Consider the following 22,786-nt stretch of genomic DNA (forward strand, 5'->3'; position numbering starts at 1 on the left):
TTCGTAGTTGGGATCACAACTGCTTCTTCGAACTCCACCTGCTTCAGTGTATACTCCACTTGCTGCGAAGTATCACTACTATTTGGATTTACCTTATTCAACACGGAAGATTCATCAAAGGTAACATCCCTACTTACAATCGTCTTCTTAGACTCCAAACACCATAACCGATATCCTTTAACACCAGCACTGAAACCCATAAACAAAGCCTTCTTTGCACGTGGATCCAATTTTGACTCAGTCACATGATAATATGCAATAGAACCAAAAATACGCAAAGAATCATAATCAGTTGCAGGTTTACCGGACCATACCTCTAAAGGAGTCTTGCCATCAATGGCAGAACATGGCAAACGATTGACAATGTGTTGAGCGTATGTGATGGCCTCAGCCCAAAATTTTCTGTCTAGCCCAGCATTAGACAGCATACAACGAACTTTCTCCACTAGTGTTCGATTCATACGCTCTGACACTCCATTCTGCTGTGGTGTATTTCTCACTGTGAAGTGCCAAACTATGCCACACTCCTGGCATACATCTTGGAAAGGATCACTCTTGTATTCTCCACCGTTGTCTGATCGGAGAACCTTGATCTTCCTTCCCATCTGATTTTCAACTTGAGCTTTCCATTTCAGAAAAATCCCAAGGACTTCATTTTTGCTCTTCATAGTGTACACCCAAACTCTCCTGGAAAAATCATCAACAAAAGTGACAAAATAGTGTCTACCTCCAAGTGACGGAGTCTTGGCAGGTCCCCACACATCTGAGTGCACGTAATCCAGAATTCCCTTCGTATTATGGATTGCAGTGCCAAATTTCACTCTTCGTTGTTTTCCCATAACACAATGCTCGCAAAACTCTAATTTGCAAGACTTCGTACCTTTCAATAATCCTTGCTTGGATAGAATTTGCAATGATCTCTCACCAGCATGTCCCAATCGCAAATGCCAAAGCTTCGTTGCCTCTGCATCCTTCTTATTACTCGAAGTTGCAGTTGCTACTGTCCCAACAACTGTACTACCTTGGTAGTAATACAAATTGTTCTTCCTCACACCTTTCAGCATCACCAATGCTCCTGAAGTTGCTTTAAGAATTCCATCTCGCATCATCACAACTAGGCCTTTAGATTCTAAGGCCCCCAATGAGATGAGATTCTTCTTCAACTGGGGCACGTACCGCACATCCTTCAAAATTCTAGTAGATCCATCCTGATTCCGTAGCTTGATTGAGCCTATCCCGGCTGTCTTACATGGACTGTCATTCCCATGTAAACAAGTCCGCCATTGAGTTCTTCGAAATCAAAGAACCACTCCCTGATGGGACACATATGATAGGTGCAACCTGAATCCAATATCCACTCGTCTGGATACGATGTTGAAGGTGAAACCGTCAAAGAACAATCTGACTCCGCATCATTTCTGCATTCAGCAACATTTGCATCTTGCGAAGCCTTTTCTTTCTTCTTCAACTTTGGGCAGTCTTTCTTCCAATGTCCTTTCTCATAACAGAAAGCACACTCATCTTTGGCAACTCGCCTTTTCGATTTGGACCTTCCTCTTCTCTCCTTTGATCGGCCTTGTTGACGACCTCTTGCCACTAATGCTTCATCTGTAACTGCTTTGCCTTTCATTTTATCTGCCTTTCGCAATTCATGACTATACAAAGCAGAACATACAGTATCTAAAGACACATTCTCTTTACCGTGGAGTAATGTGGTCTCCAGATGTTCAAATTCATCAGGTAGAGACGACAACAACATCAATGCCAGATCCTCATCCTCAAATTTCACATCTAAATTTAGCAGGTCTGCTACTAATTGGTTAAACAAAGTAATGTGTTCATTCATAGTGGTACCTGATCGGTATTCAAATCGGAACAACCTTTTCTTCATAAGGAGCTTATTCTGACCACTCTTCTTCATAAATTTATCCTCCAATGTCTTCCACAATCTATGTGCAGAAGTCTCATTCTTGACAGCATACTTCTGCTCCCTGGATAGACACGACCGAATTGTTCCACAAGCTAACCGATTTATGGTACTCCAATCTTTATCATCTATATCTTCTGGTTTCTTTTCTTCAATGGCAATGTCAAGACCTTACTGGAAAAGAGAGTCTAAAACCTCCCCCTGCCACATACCAAAATGGCCAGTACCGTCAAATATCTCCACCGTCAATTTCATATTTGACAGTGGAAACCTCGACCACGATGACGAAGAACTAGCCTTGTTTTCTTGATCATTACCCGCCATTACAGACTCAAAATAAAGTATTCAATATTACAAACAAATAGAACCAAGGACGAACCTTGGCTCTGATACCACTTGTTGAGAAAACCGGGTAATTTTCTCTCAAATAGTGAAATGAACCGATTCAGTAATTTCAGAGTTAACCCAATGGGGTCTACTCGATAAAATTACTTCTCCAAATAAATTCTTTGGAAAGACTGGCGAGGACACTGTCCTCTTAAATACCAGATTCCTAACAGAATTTATCAGTCGGTGTATTTATCACAATATAAAAACACCCAAAAGAACCGTACAAAACACTACTACCAAACCCGCAAATAATATTGAATACAATACTACTACAGAAAATAAACCCAGAAATAAATGCGAAACAAAATAGATAATAAAGAAAGAACACACCCAGAACTTTGATAACGGAGTTCGGCCAAATTGCCTACGTCTCCGAGCACCCTCTGCAGAGCCCACTTATATATTTAAATGGAGAAGAGTACAATTTGGGATATTTACAAATGAGGGAGGAGTGCTCCTTTTATAGGTAGCAACTCCCCCCAACTATTGCTAACCCACCGACGTGGGATAAGGAATTTTGACAATAAGTCAAAGTTTGTAGTCAAACTTTAACACTCAAGACTATAAATAAACCACCCACATCTATATATATGCTGAATGGGCAAAAATGCCCTCAGACGCTGCCATCTAAACTGCATGTGAATTCGTACAAAAGTGGGTAGATATTGATGAAATTTAGTCGTCGCATAATATAATTGCGGAATAACTGAATACCAATCAATAATCATCCATCATCCATCATCCATGGTAGCAAGAAAGATTGTGGAATTCAAATGACAAAACGCATTATCCAATCATACAAAGATAATTTCCATAACGTGTTTATTTCGGCTGTATAAATACGTGCAGATTTGAAATGCTACTATTATAAAAGTGGATAGTATGTTATGGAATGTGGGTATTTTTGTTTTCTTGTAACTAAAGTGGATATTTTAATTTCTCTCTTCCGTCCAAATTAAAAGTGGATAGCTTTATAGAATATATTCCAATAAGAAGATATGAAGCCCTCTCTTCTATAGTTCTATGTACGTAATTGCGTGGTCTATTGGATTGCTAAAAAATAAAAGCTACTCTTAAAATTTTCAGAAAATGATGTAAGAGTTGTTTAGTTTGTTAATTTTTTTCTACACAACAATAAAAGTTTGTTCTTATACAGTTTAACTGATAAATGATATAGGGGTTCACCCAACTTGGAAACATTTATGCAAATGAAATCTATGTTAGAGTTAGTTTTAAAAAATAATTACATCATTTTTATATACACTTGTTAAGATTCTGTCAGTGGTTGCGAAATGTTGAAACAAGACTCATAACCGGACCTTAGTGAGAATTGATTAATTAGAGATCATATGTCACAAAATGAAGTTAGTCATTTACAGAAAGAGAGAGAGTCTTAGTTGTATAGAATAAGAAAACTTCAGTCTAACGAACTTTATTTCCTAAGTCCATCACTACTCATAATTACTGAACCTTCAGTAATAAGAGCTATTATCGGACGTATACATACAAACTCAATTAAGGCTAGTATTGAAACACAAGAATTATTATTATTGAATTCGCCATATAATTGTTACAGTGGAAAAAAAATCGTCTCTGTATGAATCGGACCCGAATAAATTTTAATTATTGTGAATTAATTTAGTACAATTGATTCAGTGATTAACAGACTAACAATTAAACTAACTTGATTGGCACGTGGGCCTATACATAATGTAGATGGGCTTAGCCCAGTCAATTTAGGAATATTTGGAGCTACTCATTACGACTAAAAACAACTTCCAATCAAAATTGATAGGTGAGAAATCTCAACAATTAGCCTTAAATCTCAACAATTTCCTTTCTATAGTGCTTATTTAATCACTGGTCAATTCAACATTTTTACGTCGATTTTGTTTGTTAGGTGTGCAGTTACAACAAACGTTCATATCATTCATGATTTTATTTAAATTTTCGTTATTTTTATTTTTGGCAGAATAAAGTAGTACTACTAAATTTATAAGAATTATTGTGTGATTAGTTCCAGTTGAATGTATATCTCACAACTCAACGTGTAAAAATACTCCGAACTAGGGAAAATATAAAAAATGTCGCCCCGTCTGAACCTTTCTTCATATAGTATTATTACTCTATACAACTCATACGATAATGATATTGAACGTGCAACGTTATTTTTATAGTGTCGCGAAGTCAGTTTTCTAGCATTGAAAATTTTGATGTAACAGTTTTGGTTGTTACAATTTCATAAAAATAATTGATGTTCGCGCATAACGTTCCACCTCATGATCATATTGACACGATCACATATTGTTCATAAAAAATTCACAAAATTATGGTCGGAATTTAGTAGTAGTATTTTTTTATGAGCTTAAACTTAGTTGTAAAAATCGTAAATTTCGTGTGTATAGTGAATCACCCACGAGTTCGGTTTCCCCAAATTAAAACCATGTGAAATTGATTAAACCTAAGTTGATAAATAAGAATTTGTTTTAATTTGAAAAATTATAATATCTACTAGAAAAATACTTGAAGTGTTACGAGGCAACATCTCAAATTAAAGGCATGATTTTTATATAAACAATTATTAATCCAAAGGTGATATTTTTATGATTTAAAAAAAAATCGAATACATGTTGGAAGAACGCAAAAAAATTTTTTGCCTTTAATAATAAGTAATTACAGCTAATTTAATTATCAGTTATGCACAACTTATGCAACTCCGCCCCTCTGAACTTAACTGCGAGCCCAGTCGATCTGAGTTAATGAACAATCTTATTTTCTCGTTTTAACGAAATTTTGAAATATCGCAATAAAACCATCACCTTTATATTGTACAACATCACCAACATGATGCTGCAGGACCTCATTATTTCCGATTGCTCTCAATTAGACATGTCCACGGTTCGTAAACCGGCGGTTCCGGTTTCGAGAAATGTGGAACTGGAACTGAACCGTGAGGCTATTTCACGGTTCCTATTTCGGTTCTAAAGCCGGCGTTCTGGTTCCGAACCGCTGATTTTCCGGCGGTTTTTATGGTTTCGAACCGCCGGTTCTGGCGGCTTTTCACGGTTTCGGCTAGATTTAACAGTTTTTCGATGGTTTTTCACAGTTCCGGTTTGGAACCGTCCAGAACCGGATTCCGGCACGGTTTCGATTCGTGAAATTTGGAACCGAAATCGGCCGGCGGTTCCGGTTCAAGAAAAAAGTCACGGTTCCGCGGTTAACCGCCGGAACCGAAAACCTTGGGCATCTCATACTCTCACTCAATATGTCAATTCCAAGCTGATCGGAAAAAATAGAGGTTTAATTTTTCAACAATGTGGAAAGCTAAATACACACTATCATAACACGTCAAATATCAAATTGCGAAATTAGTAATCGACAATTAGCCGAAATAATAATTAAATAGGTTTGGGGAGCTACAGCTATTCTATAGTTTGAACCAAAATTAAAAATGAAACGGCTGGCATTAATTAAACACAAAAAATGTGGCAACAACCAATATATTAGCACAATAGCATGCTCGAATTAGTAAATCGAAATTTGTCATGTTGCTAACATATTATGCATAAACGATACTTCAAAATTTGCAAATATAAATTCTGAGTAATTGGAGACTGTTATGACAAGCTGTTTCCATTGGCTCAAGTCTTTCTAGGTTCGATGAATCATGCACAAGATCGATATTCTCCATTTATAAAAATAAATAGCAAAATTAGGTGCGATGAATCACGCACAAGATCAATCTAGATATTCTCCATTTATAAAAAAAGGATTGATATTTTTTTCCCACTCGAAGTATGTACTTCATTCATCCCATAAAAATAAGATTATTTTCATTATCATTGTTGTCAGTCCCACTAATATAGCTCATTTTTATTTTTAGTAACTCTTTCCATTCAATAGATAGACCTTATTCTTCATTTATTAATATTCTATTTACTTTTTTTTAAGATGGGGGACGAAGATAAAGATGCTCGCGATGGTATGTTTATAACGGGATTAAAGAGAACAGAGACGACAGAGTAGCTTCTGACCGGCGTCTGCGCGGTGGGAATCATCTGTTGCGCCAGTGGCATCAATCCTGTCGGCCGGTGGCATGCATGCCGGGTGCCACCCGGCATCATCTGCATAGGGGGCTGCATGCTGGGTGCCCATCCCCGGAATCATATGCTGCCACGGGTACATGTTGTAGTTACCCGCTCATCGGAGGCCAACCACCTCCCCAGGAGCCGGGGAAGTATGGGACCCTGCCCCGGGAGTCGGGGGCGTCTGAGACCCTACACGAGAGGCGGGGGAGTCTGAGACCATCCCCCGGAATTAACTGGAGTACCTTCGTAGTTGTTCTCCATTGCTCGTTATTGATCTTGTACAGAAAGTAAGGTAGAGAGAGAGTACTCGTTAAAACAAGTGGTGCGAATGAAAATGAGGTTCAACGCGCGTATATATAGTGTTTTCGAAAAAAAAATTTAAATCCGACGCCGGTTTGGCGCCGATCCAGGGCGCACAATGGCGCCCGTGAGGATCGGCGTCGGAACCGGCGTCAGCTCGGGAATCGCATGGCGACGCCGATTTTGACGCCGATTTCGCCCACGCCGGTTCCAATGGTTCGGAGTCAAACCGGCGTGGGCGAAAAATCGGCGTCGCGGTGGTGACGCCGGTTATTGGAGATGCTTATAGCTCAAAATCACTAACCTATTACAGTATAATCAAATTTTCTACATAAAATGTTATCGGTTTGGTTCATCTTGAAATTATTACTTTCCATAAAATTATTAAAGAAATAGCAGTTCAAATTAATTTTATGGGACCAATTCCTTTGTTCTTTAATGAAAATAGACCATTTTAATTTAGTCGAAAAAGACACCTTTGTTAAATAGCTCGTGGTACCACAAACTTGTTTATAAAAAATCTGTATTGAAGACAAATTGTACGTGTGCTAGTTATGATTCCTCTTTTTGACAACGTGAGATCAATGCAAATGTCGATCCTTTTATCTCTCAGTTCAAAATTCGAATTTTGACCTTTCTATATATCGATCTCGTCAATTCACGAAGTGATTTACTGTAGATTTTTAATTGGGTCAAAAATTCTACATAATTAGTTTTATAAAAATTATTTCTTATTGGTTTTATAGTTGATATCTTTTAACCAATATAATCTCCTTTTAATTGCATAAAAATAAGCTTTTGAACTTTTAAAACATTTTCACTATAATATTAACTATCTTTATATTTTATTGTGTGAAATACAAGCTATAAAAATGCTAACGATAAACAATAAAAGCAAATTCTATCATATAAGTTGTTGATTAAAACTTTTGAAAAAATTTCTCCAAATAGCAGCAACAATAACTTATTTTTTATGGATGTGAAAATTTTAAGTTCATAGAAAAATAGATCCGTGTTGTATTTATGGCTATATTTATTATATATATGTAATATGCAAAATTTCCATATTTTGCAAGGCTATGTTTGCTTCTAGTTGAGACGAGGCTTAATGCATATGTCTATTTGTCAAAATATTATTGGAAGGACATACCATATCATATTTCCACGTGGTATGCCTTGACCACTGAATATTTTCTCGCTACGACCACCTTATTATATACTGAAAAAATGACTGATTGTATTTATTATTCCTTCGTTCTATAAAAATAGATATTTTTAAGATGATACGGTAAAACATTTAACAATTATTTAAGGTTATGATATAATATGATAAGTTCAAAGTTGATGAAAAAGTGAAAACAAATTTTAAAAAAGTTTATTATATTTGAAAGGAAATGCATCAACCAGGTAGGACTGTGGGTATGGCTACGCCAGACATCCTTATGAATATATGGACGCATATAGCTGTAATGGTCGGTTAACGATAATTGGGAGAATCTAAATAATTATAGGGAATAGACGAATTGACAATTAATATTTTAATTTGTAAATTTGTCGTAGATGAGAGCCATATACTTGATTGGTAGTATAATACTATTAGGATTTCGTGCAAGCTTATGTATTTATGGTTGAACAATCTTATCTGTATTAAGAAAATATCGAAAGGGCGAAAATAATTGGAGTATTTTTAAGCATTTAGCGGCTTAAAATCGTCTTATCAATTGCATATAAGATTGTTCTCTACTTCTCTGGATCGAAAATATCAAAATAGTTGAAACAAATTTATTTTCATAATTTTGAACTCTTTATCTGTATACTGTAGTCTGTGGCTACATTAAGGGTTATTAGATGATAATGTAACATTTTCTATCCTGTCATTTTCCCCTGTCATTTTCTTGGAGGAGTAATAAAATTTGTAATTATGGAAAAACACATTTATATAATATACTAGTATAAAATAAAAATAAACACTCTGATGGTTGGCGAATTTTTGATGGTAGTAAATGCAGGTAATGAATATAGATCACGACACAAGGAATTACGTGGTTCGATTTACTGAGGTAAATCTACGTCCACGGGAAGAAAGGAGGGCAAGATTGTATTGCTTGATCTGGTTTACCAGCTTACAAATACAGACTTGCTATATGTTATTTGATGTCTAGGGAGCCTTCTTCTATCTGATCTAAGTTCTATTTATACATTGAACTAAGATCGTGGCTTGCATCACCACTAACTAGGTCGTGGCTTGCATCACCACTAACTAGGTAGTGGATGTCGTGGAGGTCATGAGATCCTGCATGGGTCCACTATCTCTTTGTTTGGTCCGCTATCCTGCATGAGTTGACACCACTAAATAGATCGTGTAGTGGAGGTCGTGGAGGTTCTGCATGAGTCCACTATCTCCCAGTTCGGTCGAATACTGAGACCGAACTTCTGAACTATTGCCGAGCAGCTTTTGCCGATCTGAGAGTAGAGCTTGATTGGTCGGCTTTTACCGAGCTGTAGGCTGGGGCCGAACTCTTTGGTAATGCCAAACTGATTGGTTGGCTTTTACCGAGCTGTAGGCTGGGGCCGAACTCTTTGGTAATGCCGAACTGATACTCTTCCTTGGGCTTTGGGCTGATGGGCCGTCACTGCTATTGGGCTTGTTTAGTACGTACCCCATCACTACCCCCCCCCCGAAAAGCGAAGTGAATCACTTCGGCAAAGCGAGTCACTTCGGCATTCTGGATAAAGGTACGGGGGAGGCTGACGTCAGGGGACGTGCCTTGCGCGTGACTGCATTAAATGCGACAGTAAAATCCGGCCGTTGAATCCTGAAAAGGTGGGATTCGAAACGGTGCGATGATTTTGAAATCTTCTCTGAATCTGATAAATACGTCCTTTCTTCATCAGTTGAACACTTTTGCTATTGCTTCTTCTGCAATCTCTCTCTTTTGCGTAAAAATTTCCTTCCGCTTTCAAGAATTTCTTCAGAATTTCTTCAAACTTTCAAAGAGTAAGAACTATGTCTTCTTCTTCTTCTTCTGAATCAGGTAGCGGTAGGAAAGGGGATAAGGGGTCTTCTAGCCGGAAAGAATCCGGGGAGAAGACCGTAGAGTATTTTCACAGCATCTTGAGTAAGGATACTGTGATATCCCTACACGAAAAATATTTTTTTCCTGGGGGGAAGGTTGCGATTCCCGACGACCTTCATAGGGCTGACTCGCCGCCGGAGGGTTACGCCACCGTTTACGAAGCCGGCTTGGAATGCGGGCTTCGTTTCCCTCTTCCCCCTGCCTTTGTAGAGCTGCTAGATTTTTTTCAACTCCCTTTAGGTCAGGTGACTCCGAACTCTTGGAGGCACTTATCGGCCTTTGCTGCCGAACTGCGTAGGCTAGACAAGGATCTGTCTCTGAGGGCAATCCTTAATTTTTTCCAGTTTAAGAGAAAAGGATCTTGGTTTTACTTGATCCCTTTACAGCCTTTTAGGGCCTTCTGCAAAACCAAGTGGCCAAAGTGGCAACATCGCTTCTTTTTTTATAATAGGACAGCGGCTCCGGGCTTTCCCTGGAGAGGGCCGAAGTCCGTGATTCCTCATCCTCGGTTAGAACCGTTGGACGAGCTCGAGGGCGAGCTCAATAAGATTCCTATGATTAGGAAGCAGTACCTGGAGTCTGAGCTCGTCAAGGGCGACTTCGTGTTCGACTCCTCGTCTTCGGACGAAGAGGCTGAGGGTGAGGATTTCTTTTTTATGCATTACTGCCTTGACGACGAAAACTAACCTTGTTTTCTTGCTTTTTGGCAGTGAACTTGCTAAACAAGTTCGGTCGCAAATCCTCCGAATCTAAGGAACCGGAGAGGCCGAAAACCAGCAGCTCGGCGTCTGATGCCGAGAAGAATCCGAAGAGGCAAAAGACCTCTTCGGATCCAAAGAAGCCGGAGTCGACTTCGGCAAGTAGGAAGGGGAAGACCCAGAAGCCCCCAAGAGCGCCAGAGAAAGACGTGGTCTTGGCGCCTCCTTCGGAACATATCTGTGAGCCTTTTATGGCCCACGGACTTCGCCGAGGTGAATTCTCTTCTTGATTTTCTGGCCTTGCTTTTTTCCTGTATTTTTTGTGGCCCCTCGGTTGACTTTTTCCTTTTTCCATTTTCAGAGGAACGATATGCTCTCCAAGCTCGTCGCCGTTGAACTCTCCAAAGCGTCCAACGATTATGCTGAGATGCAGAGGAAGTTGGCGGCAGCTCGTCACCAGGCCGAACAGGCTAAGGCCGACTTTGAGAAGGCCAGAGCTGCTAGGATCTCGGCCCAGGATGAAGCCCAGTTTGCCAAAAACCAGCTCGTCATCCAGCGAGAGCAGACGAAACGGAGGGATGCTGCCGCCGTGGTTGCCCAAGGGGAGGTTCTCCGTGCTTTCGCGGAGAAACTCTTTCTGAGCAATCAATTTTCGGCCTTTGTCGGTGATCTGCTGAAACTGATGACCGATAATGCCGAGCAGGGGCCCGAAGTCGTCCTGCCGCTGTACGGTCGAGAGATAGCAGCTCGTCTCCAGAGTCTGCCGCTCCTTGAGGAGCTTGCTTCGTCCTCGGTCTTGCTTTCTGCTGACCGAGTTCGTAGTTGCCGAGCTGACCGGGACGAGAATATGGAGGCTATCTTTGCCTCCTTAGGGCCAGTTTCACCCGCTCCAATTTTCCACGGAGAGGGTGAGACCGAGCAGCTTGATCAGCAGACCGGAGACAGGCAGGCCGAGCAAGAGGTGCTGCTGATCGGTGATGGGGCACCGAGCAGGCTGGGGGGAGCAGGGAGGCCGAGGCTGAAGCTGAGGCAGACAAGGAGAAGGAGGCTGAACCTCACCGAGGAGCCGGAGACGAAGCTGGCGGAGTATGATTTCGTCTCCCTTCTCTTAGTTTAGTTTCTTCCTTGTTGTAAAATGGCCTTGAAGCCCTTGTGTAAAAAAAAAATTTTTCTTATGAATGAAAAAATTCTTCTTTCTGCACTTGTGTCTTCGTATAGCTTTTCGTACTCTCTTTTACTCCTGTTGTGGTTTACTACCTGCTCGTAAACTGAAATGCCGAACTGACATAGCTGCTTTGTATTTTTAACTCTTAAGGAGCTGGAGGTACTTCACTGGAAGCGGCTGTACTCTTCCGCTTTAGACGAAGCTGAGAAAAAAGCCATAGCTGACCAGATGAAGAATGACGAACTCTTGGCTTGTTTAGTGAAGCTGGAGGCCGACAATAAGGACTTAGAGTCCGAAAAGAAAGATCTGGAGGCCGAACTGAATACTGCTGTCGCTGAGAGGACTGCGTATGAGGATTTCATCAGCAGGCGCGGGGGAATGACCATCTCTGAAGTTCAGGAACGAGTTGACGAACTGTGGGAGGAATATCATGTACTCCGGAGGAACAATGCGCTGGAGAGCTCGGCTTGCCAACAAGTTGTGAAATCATTGCGGCGCTGGGCTTCTCGGTACGACATCGTTCTTTCCCGGCGTCCTTCAATCGAGAGATTCCTTAGGCATTTCCCGCCAACAGATGCTCATACTCCAGCTCAAACCTCTGATCCACTTGCTCAAAATCCTACTCCAAATCAGCAACGAACTCAGGAGCAACCGGAAACGTCAAGACGAGAACGGACTCAGGAGCAACCGGAAACGTCAAGACAAGGACGGACTGAAGTTCGTAGAGGAGCTGTGATTATGAGTGAGCAAGATCAACAAATGCTTCGTGAAGAGACTCTTCGCCGCCGAGGTGCCAGTACTTCCCGGACTCAAGGAAGAGGCGGTAGGTCGATCAGAGCATCTCGTCGACCTGCTTATTCTTCAGCTGCCCGGAACGCCCGAACTCGGCTTCACGAGGATTTTGTGAATAGATGGCTCAACTTTAGCAACCAGGGACAGTAGAATAGTCCTTTGTAATAGCGTAACGCCTTCTCGTAGGGCAGCAGAATTGTATGCCGAACAAGTTTAATAAATGAAATTTTCATTTCGCTTCTATCACTGCGTATTTACAGCTCAGCGAAAAAATTTCATCGTGCTCGTCCTCGGTCTTATGAAGTAAACTTCTTTGACCGGACTCGTCCTCGGTCTTATGAAGTAAGCTTCTTTGACCGGACTCGTCTTTGGTCTTATGAAGTAAACTTCTTTGACCGGACTTGGTCCTCGGTCTTATGAAATAAACTTCTTTGACCGGACTCGTCTTTGGTCTTATGAAGTAAACTTCTTTGACCGGACTCGTCTTTGGTCTTATGAAGTAAATTTCTTTGACCGGACTAAGCTTGTGTCCTAATTTGGCGAGTTTTATCGCTCGGATCGGACTTTCCCTTGTCCTAATTCGGCGAGTTTTATCGCGTGGATCGGACTTTCCCTTGTCCTAATTCGGCGAGTTTTATCGCGTGGATCGGACTTTCCCTTGTCCTAATTCGGCGAGTTTTATCGCGTGGATCGGACTTTCCCTTTGTTGCAGTTCATTTCAGACGAACTGCTTGTTTCTTAAGCTGAATTGTAGTCTTGTATCCTCCTTAGAAGTTTGGACTCACAATCGTTGGCTTATATATGTTCTAAAAAGGGGATCAGCCTTCGAAGAACAAGATACCTCAGTAACATTTGTAAGAGACGACACGCATATAGACAGACAAAACGCACATAGACGAACAAAACGCACATAGACAAACATGAAAAACAAGTAAAAAACAAAGAAAGCACATACCCCTAGGACCGAACTAGACACAAGACTGACTGATCGGACTGTCTCTTACAAATGGAACTTCTTGAGGTTGGAAATGTACCATGTTCGGGGTGCTTGTTCTCCTGACATGTGAGTCAATTTATAAGACCCTTTGCCGAGGACTTCTGACACCCGATATGGACCTTCCCATGTGGGTTCGAGTTTGCCCAGCTTTTCTGCTCGGCTTACTTCGTTGTTTCTCAAGACGAGATCTCCCTTGAAATTGCAGCTTTTTCACCCTTTTGTTATAATACCGGGCTACTTGCTCCTTGTACTTGGCTGCTTTTATGCAGGCCAATTCTCTTTTTCTTCGGCCAGATCTAGTTCGGCTCTCAGTCCGTCATCATTCATTTCTGAAGAGAAATTTAGAGTTCGGGGACTGGGTACGCCGATCTCAACCGGAATCACGGCTTCAGTGCCGTACACCATCGAGTTCGGCTCCGGTGTGACTTCGGTCATTTCGCCTGCCTCTGACTCCGGCTGCTGTGATTGCTATGCTTGATGGTGCCGATCTGATTGCTCGGCACTTTTAAGCGCAATCTGCAAACACTCGCTCTTTTTTGATCACCTCGGATGACCGCTATCCCTCCTTTAGTGGGGAAGGAGTTCGGCGAGGAAGCCTCTGATCGCTATGATCGGGCTTCTTTTTGTCTTCTCTAGATGAGCTGTCTAAAGACCGTTTTCGACGGTCTGCCTCATCGGCACGAGAAAACTGGTCCGCAATGTCCCACATCTCTTGGGCTGTTTGCGGACTGCATTCCACGAGCTTTCTGTAGAGAGCTCCGGGCAGGATTCCATTTTGGAATGCCGAAATGATAAGTAGATCATTGAGATCATCTACTTGTAGGCATTCCTTGTGGAACCTCGTCATAAAGTCGCTGATCTTTTCGTCGCGACCTTGACGTGTAGAAAGCAGCTGAGCCGAAGTGATTCGGGCTTCCGCTTTCTGAAAGAACCTCCTGTGGAAAGCATCCATTAGATCTCGGTAAGATCTAATGCTGCCTTGGGGGAGGCTATCGAACCACCTTCTTGCGTTCCCGATAAGCAGCTCGGGAAACAGCTTGCACATATGGACCTCATTGAGACCCTGGTTCACCATGTTATACTGATAGCGTCCCAGGAAGTCATGAGGATTCACTAACCCGTCATAAGTCATTGACGGAGTTCGGTAGTTCTGTGGTAAGGGAGTTCGGGTGATATCGTCCGAGAACGGAGTCTTCAATGCTCCGTACATGGCGAACCCGACATCTCTTCGGTATGGAGGAGATGGAGTTCTCCTGTGATTCCGGTACCGAGGAGGAACAGGAACATGTCGGGGTTGAGGATTCTTCTTCCTGGAAGACACGGCACTACTGCGGTAGTGACTTTCATGTCTGGATGAGGAGGGAGAATCCACCGTTTTCGTCTCCGGCTTTTGGCCCTTTTGCAGGAAAATTAAGAACTCTTCCTGCTTCTCGGCCAAAAACAACTTGACAGCCTCGTTCAAATCGGGCTGCTGGGAAGACTCGGTGCGATGAGTCTTTGAGCGGCTTGTTCCTTCTCCGTGAGAATTGGAAGTAGATTTCTCCCGAGGCTGTTTTCCAGACCTGCGGGCTGGACTAGCTTCCTCATGGTTATCACGAACGGTATTATGGGTGTTACGTGATCTGGTATGCATTTTTTTGGTGGAAGAGGATCAAAAACTCGCTTTATCACAAATTTGGTTCTCTGTTTCCCACAGACGGCGCCAGTGATGGTTGGGCGAATTTTTGATGGTAGTAAATGCAGGTAATGAATATAGATCACGACACAAGGAATTACGTGGTTCGATTTACTGAGGTAAATCTACGTCCACGGGAAGAAAGGAGGGCAAGATTGTATTGCTTGATCTGGTTTACCAGCTTACAAATACAGACTTGCTATATGTTATTTGATGTCTAGGGAGCCTTCTTCTATCTGATCTAAGTTCTATTTATACATTGAACTAAGATCGTGGCTTGCATCACCACTAACTAGGTCGTGGCTTGCATCACCACTAACTAGGTAGTGGATGTCGTGGAGGTCATGAGATCCTGCATGGGTCCACTATCTCTTTGTTTGGTCCGCTATCCTGCATGAGTTGACACCACTAAATAGATCGTGTAGTGGAGGTCGTGGAGGTTCTGCATGAGTCCACTATCTCCCAGTTCGGTCGAATACTGAGACCGAACTTCTGAACTATTGCCGAGCAGCTTTTGCCGATCTGAGAGTAGAGCTTGATTGGTCGGCTTTTACCGAGCTGTAGGCTGGGGCCGAACTCTTTGGTAATGCCAAACTGATTGGTTGGCTTTTACCGAGCTGTAGGCTGGGGCCGAACTCTTTGGTAATGCCGAACTGATACTCTTCCTTGGGCTTTGGGCTGATGGGCCGTCACTGCTATTGGGCTTGTTTAGTACGTACCCCATCACACTCCTATTTTTTTTTATCGTAATGGATCCTCTACTGTGTTAAAAAAACACAACAGAGTTGCTGTGCTTAAAACGCACCACAGTGCCCATGAAACGCATAAATCTTATACATTCAAATCATTATTTAATTTATTGTGGGCGGTGGGCCCATATATACAGCTTTATCTAAAGTAGATATACATGTACACGCATTCCGTGCTATATTATAATGCAAAATATTATTTTTATTTTGTATATTTCTTTTATTTTAATATTAAAATATTATAAAATTAAATATTATATGTATATGCATAATAAAATATTTATAAATTGTAACTATGATATAAATATTTGCTTATTTCATTTTTTTATAGGAGTATGAAATATCTTACTTACTTCGTCCATGACTAATTGACCCCGTTTAATTTGACACAGATTTTAAAAAATATAGAGAAAATTGAAAAAATGAGTAGAATATAAGTCTTATTTTTATATATTAATTTTGTGATAAAATGCGAATGTGATAATTTAGCGGAATGTGAAGTCCATTACCAAAAATAGTAAAAAGTATGGATGTCGATTAATTGTGGACGGATGAAAAAATAAATTAGTGTCAATTAATCGTGGACGGATGAAATATCAAATAGGAACATCTCCAAATAAAATAAAAAATTTTATGTGAATCAATATGAAGGAATAAAATATTAATAAATTGAGTTATACAAATATTTATCATCATAGTTACAATTTACAAGTATATTACTCCCTCCATCCTAAAAGAATATGCAAAGATTGTGCACAAGTTTTAAAACAAAATTTAAAAAGTAAGAGAGTGGTAGAGAGAAAAAATAAATATAGTATTATTAGTGGAAAATGAGTCTCACCATATTAAAGAAAAAATGTTTCCAAAATTAAATAGTGCATATTTTTGTGGGATGGACTAAAAAAATTGTACATTCTTGCGGGTTCGAAGGGAGTAATATACTATGTAGATATATAATATTTAATTTCATAATATTTTTAGTACTTCATCGGTATAAAAACAAATATTTATTACTTAATAGTTGTACAATTTATAAGTATTTTAATATGAAAAATAAAAGAAATAAAAATAAAAGAAAAAGGGGAATGTATTAAGTAGTACTCCCTCCGTTCCATAGTAATAGAGTCATTTTGTCATTTTGGTACGTTCCATAATAATAGAGTAATTTATCTTTTTAGTAAAAGTTAACACATTTCTCCACACCTACTTTACTCTATCTTACTTTATTCTCTTTTCATCTCTCTACCTTTTTAATTTTCCACTTTATTCTCCCTTTACTTAACTCACGTAACACAATTTTCTTACTCCTTTAATGTGAATTGCCTTTGATATTGACCGGACACCAAACAGTACTACGTCCTTTGGCAACAAATACTTCAAACCTCACCATTCCCTACCGCCAAATTACAAACAATATTTTAATAAATCACTTGATTTATGAAGCCCAATAATACTACTATTATCATGAATCATGCAATTCCTGTAGCCAAATCAACCTGTTGGTAAAGTTCAAGCAATAATGAAGTAATCATGCACTCTTTCTTCCCAAAGGATATATCTTACTTAAACTCTTGATTATATGAAACTTCCAATTTCAAGCATATATATCAATCTACCCCCATCAAATCAAATAATGTTTCTCCTCCTATAAATAGAGCTAGCAAAAGACAATTATTTCACATTATCACATGAAAAAAGTATTATCAACTCCTTCCACAAAAATGGCATTCCTTAATGGCTTAGAGTCTACACAAGATCTCCTCGACGCCCAAGCTCATGTCTGGAGCCACACTTTCAACTACATAAACTCGATGTCCCTAAAATGCGCGGTTCAATTAGGCATACCCGACGCCATCCACAAACACGGCGCCCCTATGACGCTTTCCCAACTAGCCGATGCCCTCTCCATCAACAACACCAAATCCAACGGCCTTTTTCGTCTAATGCGGATTCTAGTCCATTCCAAGTTCTTTGACAAGGTCAAGGCCTTGTCTGAGGACGAGGACAAGGAAGAGGAAGAGGCTTATTGTCTCACACTTGCTTCTCGTTTCCTTGTGAAAGACGAGCCCTTGAGCATGGCGACTTTTGTAGTAGCCATGATCGACCCCACCTTCGTCGATCCATTCCATCACGTGAGTGAATGGTTTGGCGACGATAACCCCTCTCCATTTTTCACTAAAAATGGGAGAAATGTTTGGGAGTATGCTCGGGTCGAGCAAAGCTTCAATCAACTGTTTAACGAGGCAATGGCGACTGATGCAAGACTTGTGACTAGCATACTTGTTCAAGAATGCAAGCAAGTTTTCGAAGGGCTGGAAATGATGGTGGACGTCGGAGGTGGCACGGGTATCGTGGCGAGAGGCGTGGGGGCCGCCTTCCCGGGCTTGAAATGTGTTGTGCTGGATCTACCACATGTTGTTGCTGGCTTGGAAGGGTCTGACAAGTTGAGCTTTGTTGGTGGGGACATGTTTCAGTTCATTCCGAATGCAGATGCAGTTTTTCTCAAGGTATGGGATCTCATTTTATTTGGGATTAATGGTATTTTTTTTGTTTTTGAACTTCACAAATGCAACATAATTTTACTCCTATTTATTTATTGTGCAAATAAATCAAGTTTCTACCTATGTCCATTAATAATCGGCTCACTTTGCCATTTTCATCCACCAACTAATAAATATTTCATTTGCTTTTTTAATACTTTTGATAATAGATCTCACACTTTACTAACTTTATCTCACTCGCATTTTTTTATAAAAGTAGGATCTACTTTCCTCTATCTTTTTTCCATTAACTTTTTATTATATTTCTTAAATCAAATTGAGCCTGATATTTGAGTTTTATTTTGTGAAAGTTGATAAATAATGGTGGTAACTAATTTCATCTTCCTTCTTCCAAATTTGTACAAAGAAACACGAAACCAGATCGGAAACCTAGATTTCAGTATCAAATAGCTATATATTAAGTAATTGGTGGTTGATTGGCAGTGGATTTTGCATGACTGGAATGACGAAGAATGTGTTAGAATACTAAAGAAATGTAAAGAAGCCATAGCGGGGAGTAAGAAGAATGGAAAGAAGGTGATTATTGTGGATATAATTGTGGGTGATAAAGGAGAAGATGATAAAACAACTGAATCAAAGCTCCTTTTTGATGGTATGATGATGGCTGAGGTTACAGGGAAAGAAAGAAGTGAGAAAGAGTGGGCCAACCTCTTCTATACTTCTGGATTCCAAAAATATAATATCACTCCCTTAGGATTAAGGTCTGTTATAGAGGTTTTTCCTTAGTTATTGTGTTCCTGTTTCTTCTACTACTATATGCACCATGCCCTATTTAAATTCTTCATATTTTTGAATTCATATATATATATATATAGATGTATTCATTTCTTTTTCCTATATTTTCTCCTATTTTCTTCTTCACCTCAGCCGTTGATTTCCTACTTCCTATGGCCTAAATTGGTGGTTTTAATCATTAAATTTAATTATATGCATGCTATTGACGATAATACCCCCGAGTTGACATAATTTACTTGCAGTTGACATTTCGAAAATGTTGTGGATGAGTGGCTGAAAATGCATCTCAACTCTCAATTAAGCTAAAAAATTTCAACCTTACAGGATGATTCTGATGTGTAAATCGTTTAAAGTGTATGTATGTAATCAATTTGCTTCGTCGGTTGATGGCCGGGCAGCTATTATAGTGTAATAATGCAGATTTTCAGTTGAATATTGCACACCGACTAATAATGCAGATCATCACAACCATCCAATTCAAGGATCCAAGGGTTGTGATTAAAAAGAAGCTTGGACTGAAAAACTGCGAAGAACCTTAACACACCCCTATATACATATGTATATGATGTGTAAGGGTTGTGATCAATTGAGATTTTTTTAGCCTAATTGAGGATTGAGATGCATTATTAGCCACTCATTTTTATTAAATGAGTGGTCCAGAATTTGCCACATGGAAAATATTTTTAGATTATTTAATTATAAAAGGGCAGAATGGTAATTTTATGGTACATTTTATTCAATAAATACTTTTTTTAATTTTTTTTTTTTTGTCGATCTACATATACAATTCATGTCAACTACACACATATATAATGTCAACTAGATATACAATTCATGTCAACTACATACATATAATGTCAATTATGTGTACAATTCATATCAACTACATATACAATTCATGTCAACTACACACATATAATGTCAACTACATATACAATTTATGTCAACTATACACATATAATGTCAACTATAAGCTGTTGACATTTGATGTGCAGGCTATTGACATTTGATATGTATGCTATTGATGATAATACCCCCGAGTTGACATAATCTACTTGCAGTTAACATTTCGAAAATGTTGTGGATGAGTGGCTGAAAATGCATCTCAATTCTCAATTAAGCTAAAAAGAGGCGTAAATCGTTTAAAGTGTATGTATGTAATCAGTTTGTTTCGTTGGTCGAGGGCCGGGCAGCTATTGCTACAAATAAATCACCACAAAAATACACGTGTATCACCACATATCTAAATTGTCATACAAAATTCTTATTAGTGTTTAAATGTATCACCACAAATGATAGATCATTTTGATAGAAGAAAATATATTAAAAAATAACCTGTATATAGACAAATACACTTAACTCGAATTCTCCTTGTAATACAAAATGATCACGTGTCCTTTTGTTAATTACAATTTACAATTGAAAGTCTGACATTGCAACATATAGTAAAGAAAGGTCTGACATTGCAACATAAAGTAAAGAATTATTAGATTAATAAAATACTACTCCCATGTCCCATAAAAATATATAATATTCCCTTTTAGTTCATCCCATAAGAATATGCACTGTCTAATTTTGGAAACTTTTTTTCTCTCTAATGAGGTGACACTCATTCTCCACTAACAATACTATATTTACTCTTTCTCTCTAACTCTCTCTTACTTTATCAATTTTGTATTAAAACTCGTGTCGAACCCAAAGTGTATATTTTTTGGGGACGGAGGGAGTATAATTTATAGAATATTTTACCAAGCAACGCTAAACGGTCTCTCTGAAAATGAAATAAATATATGAAATATAAAGATATGAGATTAATCTGTATTTGTAACTTCCATTTTTTAACTTTCAAATCTTTTTCTTAATTCATACTATAAATTATAATCACTTAATTAACATACGAAATGCATCTATCTTAATTTTCCCCAAATAAATTCTATCAATATCTTATACTCGATGAACAAAAGAAAGCAAAGTGTATTTTTAAATATTGGCAGTTGGCAACACCAACTCAAGAAGCACTCACCTAATGTGACCACCGTTGCAGAATATATACTCTCATGAATTGTCCCTTGTTAAATTTATTAAATATAGGAGTATAAAAGTTAATTGAATAAAAATAAAAAATTATTTCCATTTTAGACATCACTGTCAGTAATATTCCACCAATCTACATAAGCATCACCACAAAGTTTTATTAAGAAGGACACATCACCACAATTTAAAATTGAAAGGCACGTTAACATGTCCAAACGGCAATCCCCACAATTTAAAATTAAAAGGCACAATAACATGTATCCAGACACAACATGGACCAGTTCAATGGAATACAGAAATGAAAAATTAACAGTAATAATTAATCATGACAGAAATACCTCGATTACAGACCTCAACCCTAAGTTAGGAGTGATCTTGTAATTTGGGAAGCCAGCCGCATGAAAGAGCTTAGCCCACTCTTTCTCACTTCTCTCTTTTCCAGTAGTCACAGTCATCATCAACATATCCATACACAGCTGTGTTTCAATGCCCTCATCTTCTTGTTTCTGACAATCCACTACCATTTCCACTATAATTACTTTTCCACCTTTCTTCTTGCTTGAAATTATTGCTTCTTTGCATCTTTCCAAAATCTTAATACAATCTTCATCGCTCCAGTCATGGAATATCCACTGTTAATTAGTACTACAAGGGTTAATTTTAAAAATTGCAATTAAGATTTACTAAAAGATACACATATATATATACTATATTGAAATAACATACTTTGAAGAAAAGTGCATCAGCTGGTGGAATGAACTCAAACATGTCTCCACTAACAAAGCTCAGATTCTCAGATCCCTCAAGCCCGGCAACCACGTGGGGGAGCTCGAGCACCACGCATTTCAAGCCGGGAAAGGTGTCTGCAACGACCTTTGCCACCGTGCCAGTGCCACCACCCACATCCACCAAAGTTGTCAAACCCTCAAAAACATGCTTGCATTTATCCACAAGTATGCTTCCCACAAACCTCGCATCACTCGCCATTCCTTCATTGAACACTTGATTAAAAACACTATCGTTTCCTATAAATTCAAATAAACACCTCCCATTTCTGGTAGAGAATGGAGATGTGCATTCATCTTTAAACCATTCGGTCACTTGATGGAACGGATCCGCTAAGATGGGATCAATCATGGCGAGCGCGAAAGGGGCGAAGCTCAAGGGCTCTTCTCTCAGCAAGAGACGCGAAGCACTTGTGAGCGAATAGGCCACTTCCTCGTCCTCGTCTTTAGAGATGCTAACCTTGTCGAAGATCTTGGAATGGACAAGAATTCGCATAAGGCGAAAGAGGGCGGGGGATTTGGCTTTGTTGATGGAGAGGGCGTTGGCCAATTCACAAAGTGTGATAGGTTTATTGTGTTTGTGGATGACATCGGGTATGCCTAACTGAATCGCGGATTTAAGGGACATTGAGCTTATGTAGCTGAATATGAGATTCCAAACATGAGATTGAGCATCCAGAAGCTCTTGCCTGGGATCTACAGCATTAGGCAACGCCATTTTTTGGGGTGCTAGTGTTCTTGATGTGTAAACTGTCCCTTCACTTATAGCAATAATTTCTATTAGTATATAGTTGCACTTCGTATAATTTAATC

At 39.4% G+C, this 22,786-nt stretch overlaps 2 protein-coding genes across 2 annotated transcripts; one reads left to right on the top strand and one right to left on the bottom strand.

Annotated features, from left to right (window-relative positions):
• Nucleotides 1-17,390: 17,390 nt before the first annotated feature.
• LOC121809944 (8-hydroxyquercetin 8-O-methyltransferase-like) lies at nt 17,391-19,203 on the top strand. Its single transcript, XM_042210793.1, has 2 exons — nt 17,391-18,365; nt 18,843-19,203. Exons 1-2 carry the CDS (start codon nt 17,547-17,549, stop codon nt 19,143-19,145), a joined length of 1,122 nt encoding a protein of 373 aa, XP_042066727.1. The 5' UTR covers nt 17,391-17,546; the 3' UTR covers nt 19,146-19,203.
• A 2,218-nt stretch (nt 19,204-21,421) lies between these two features.
• Nucleotides 21,422-22,708, bottom strand: LOC121809945 (8-hydroxyquercetin 8-O-methyltransferase-like). Its single transcript, XM_042210794.1, has 2 exons — nt 21,915-22,708; nt 21,422-21,820 (listed from the first exon to the last, which is right to left on the bottom strand). Exons 1-2 carry the CDS (start codon nt 22,689-22,691, stop codon nt 21,512-21,514), a joined length of 1,086 nt encoding a protein of 361 aa, XP_042066728.1. The 5' UTR covers nt 22,692-22,708; the 3' UTR covers nt 21,422-21,511.
• Nucleotides 22,709-22,786: the final 78 nt, after the last annotated feature.

The sequence above is a fragment of the Salvia splendens genome, chromosome 6, assembly GCF_004379255.2.
Source record: "Salvia splendens isolate huo1 chromosome 6, SspV2, whole genome shotgun sequence".
NCBI classification, from domain to species: Eukaryota; Viridiplantae; Streptophyta; class Magnoliopsida; order Lamiales; family Lamiaceae; genus Salvia; species Salvia splendens.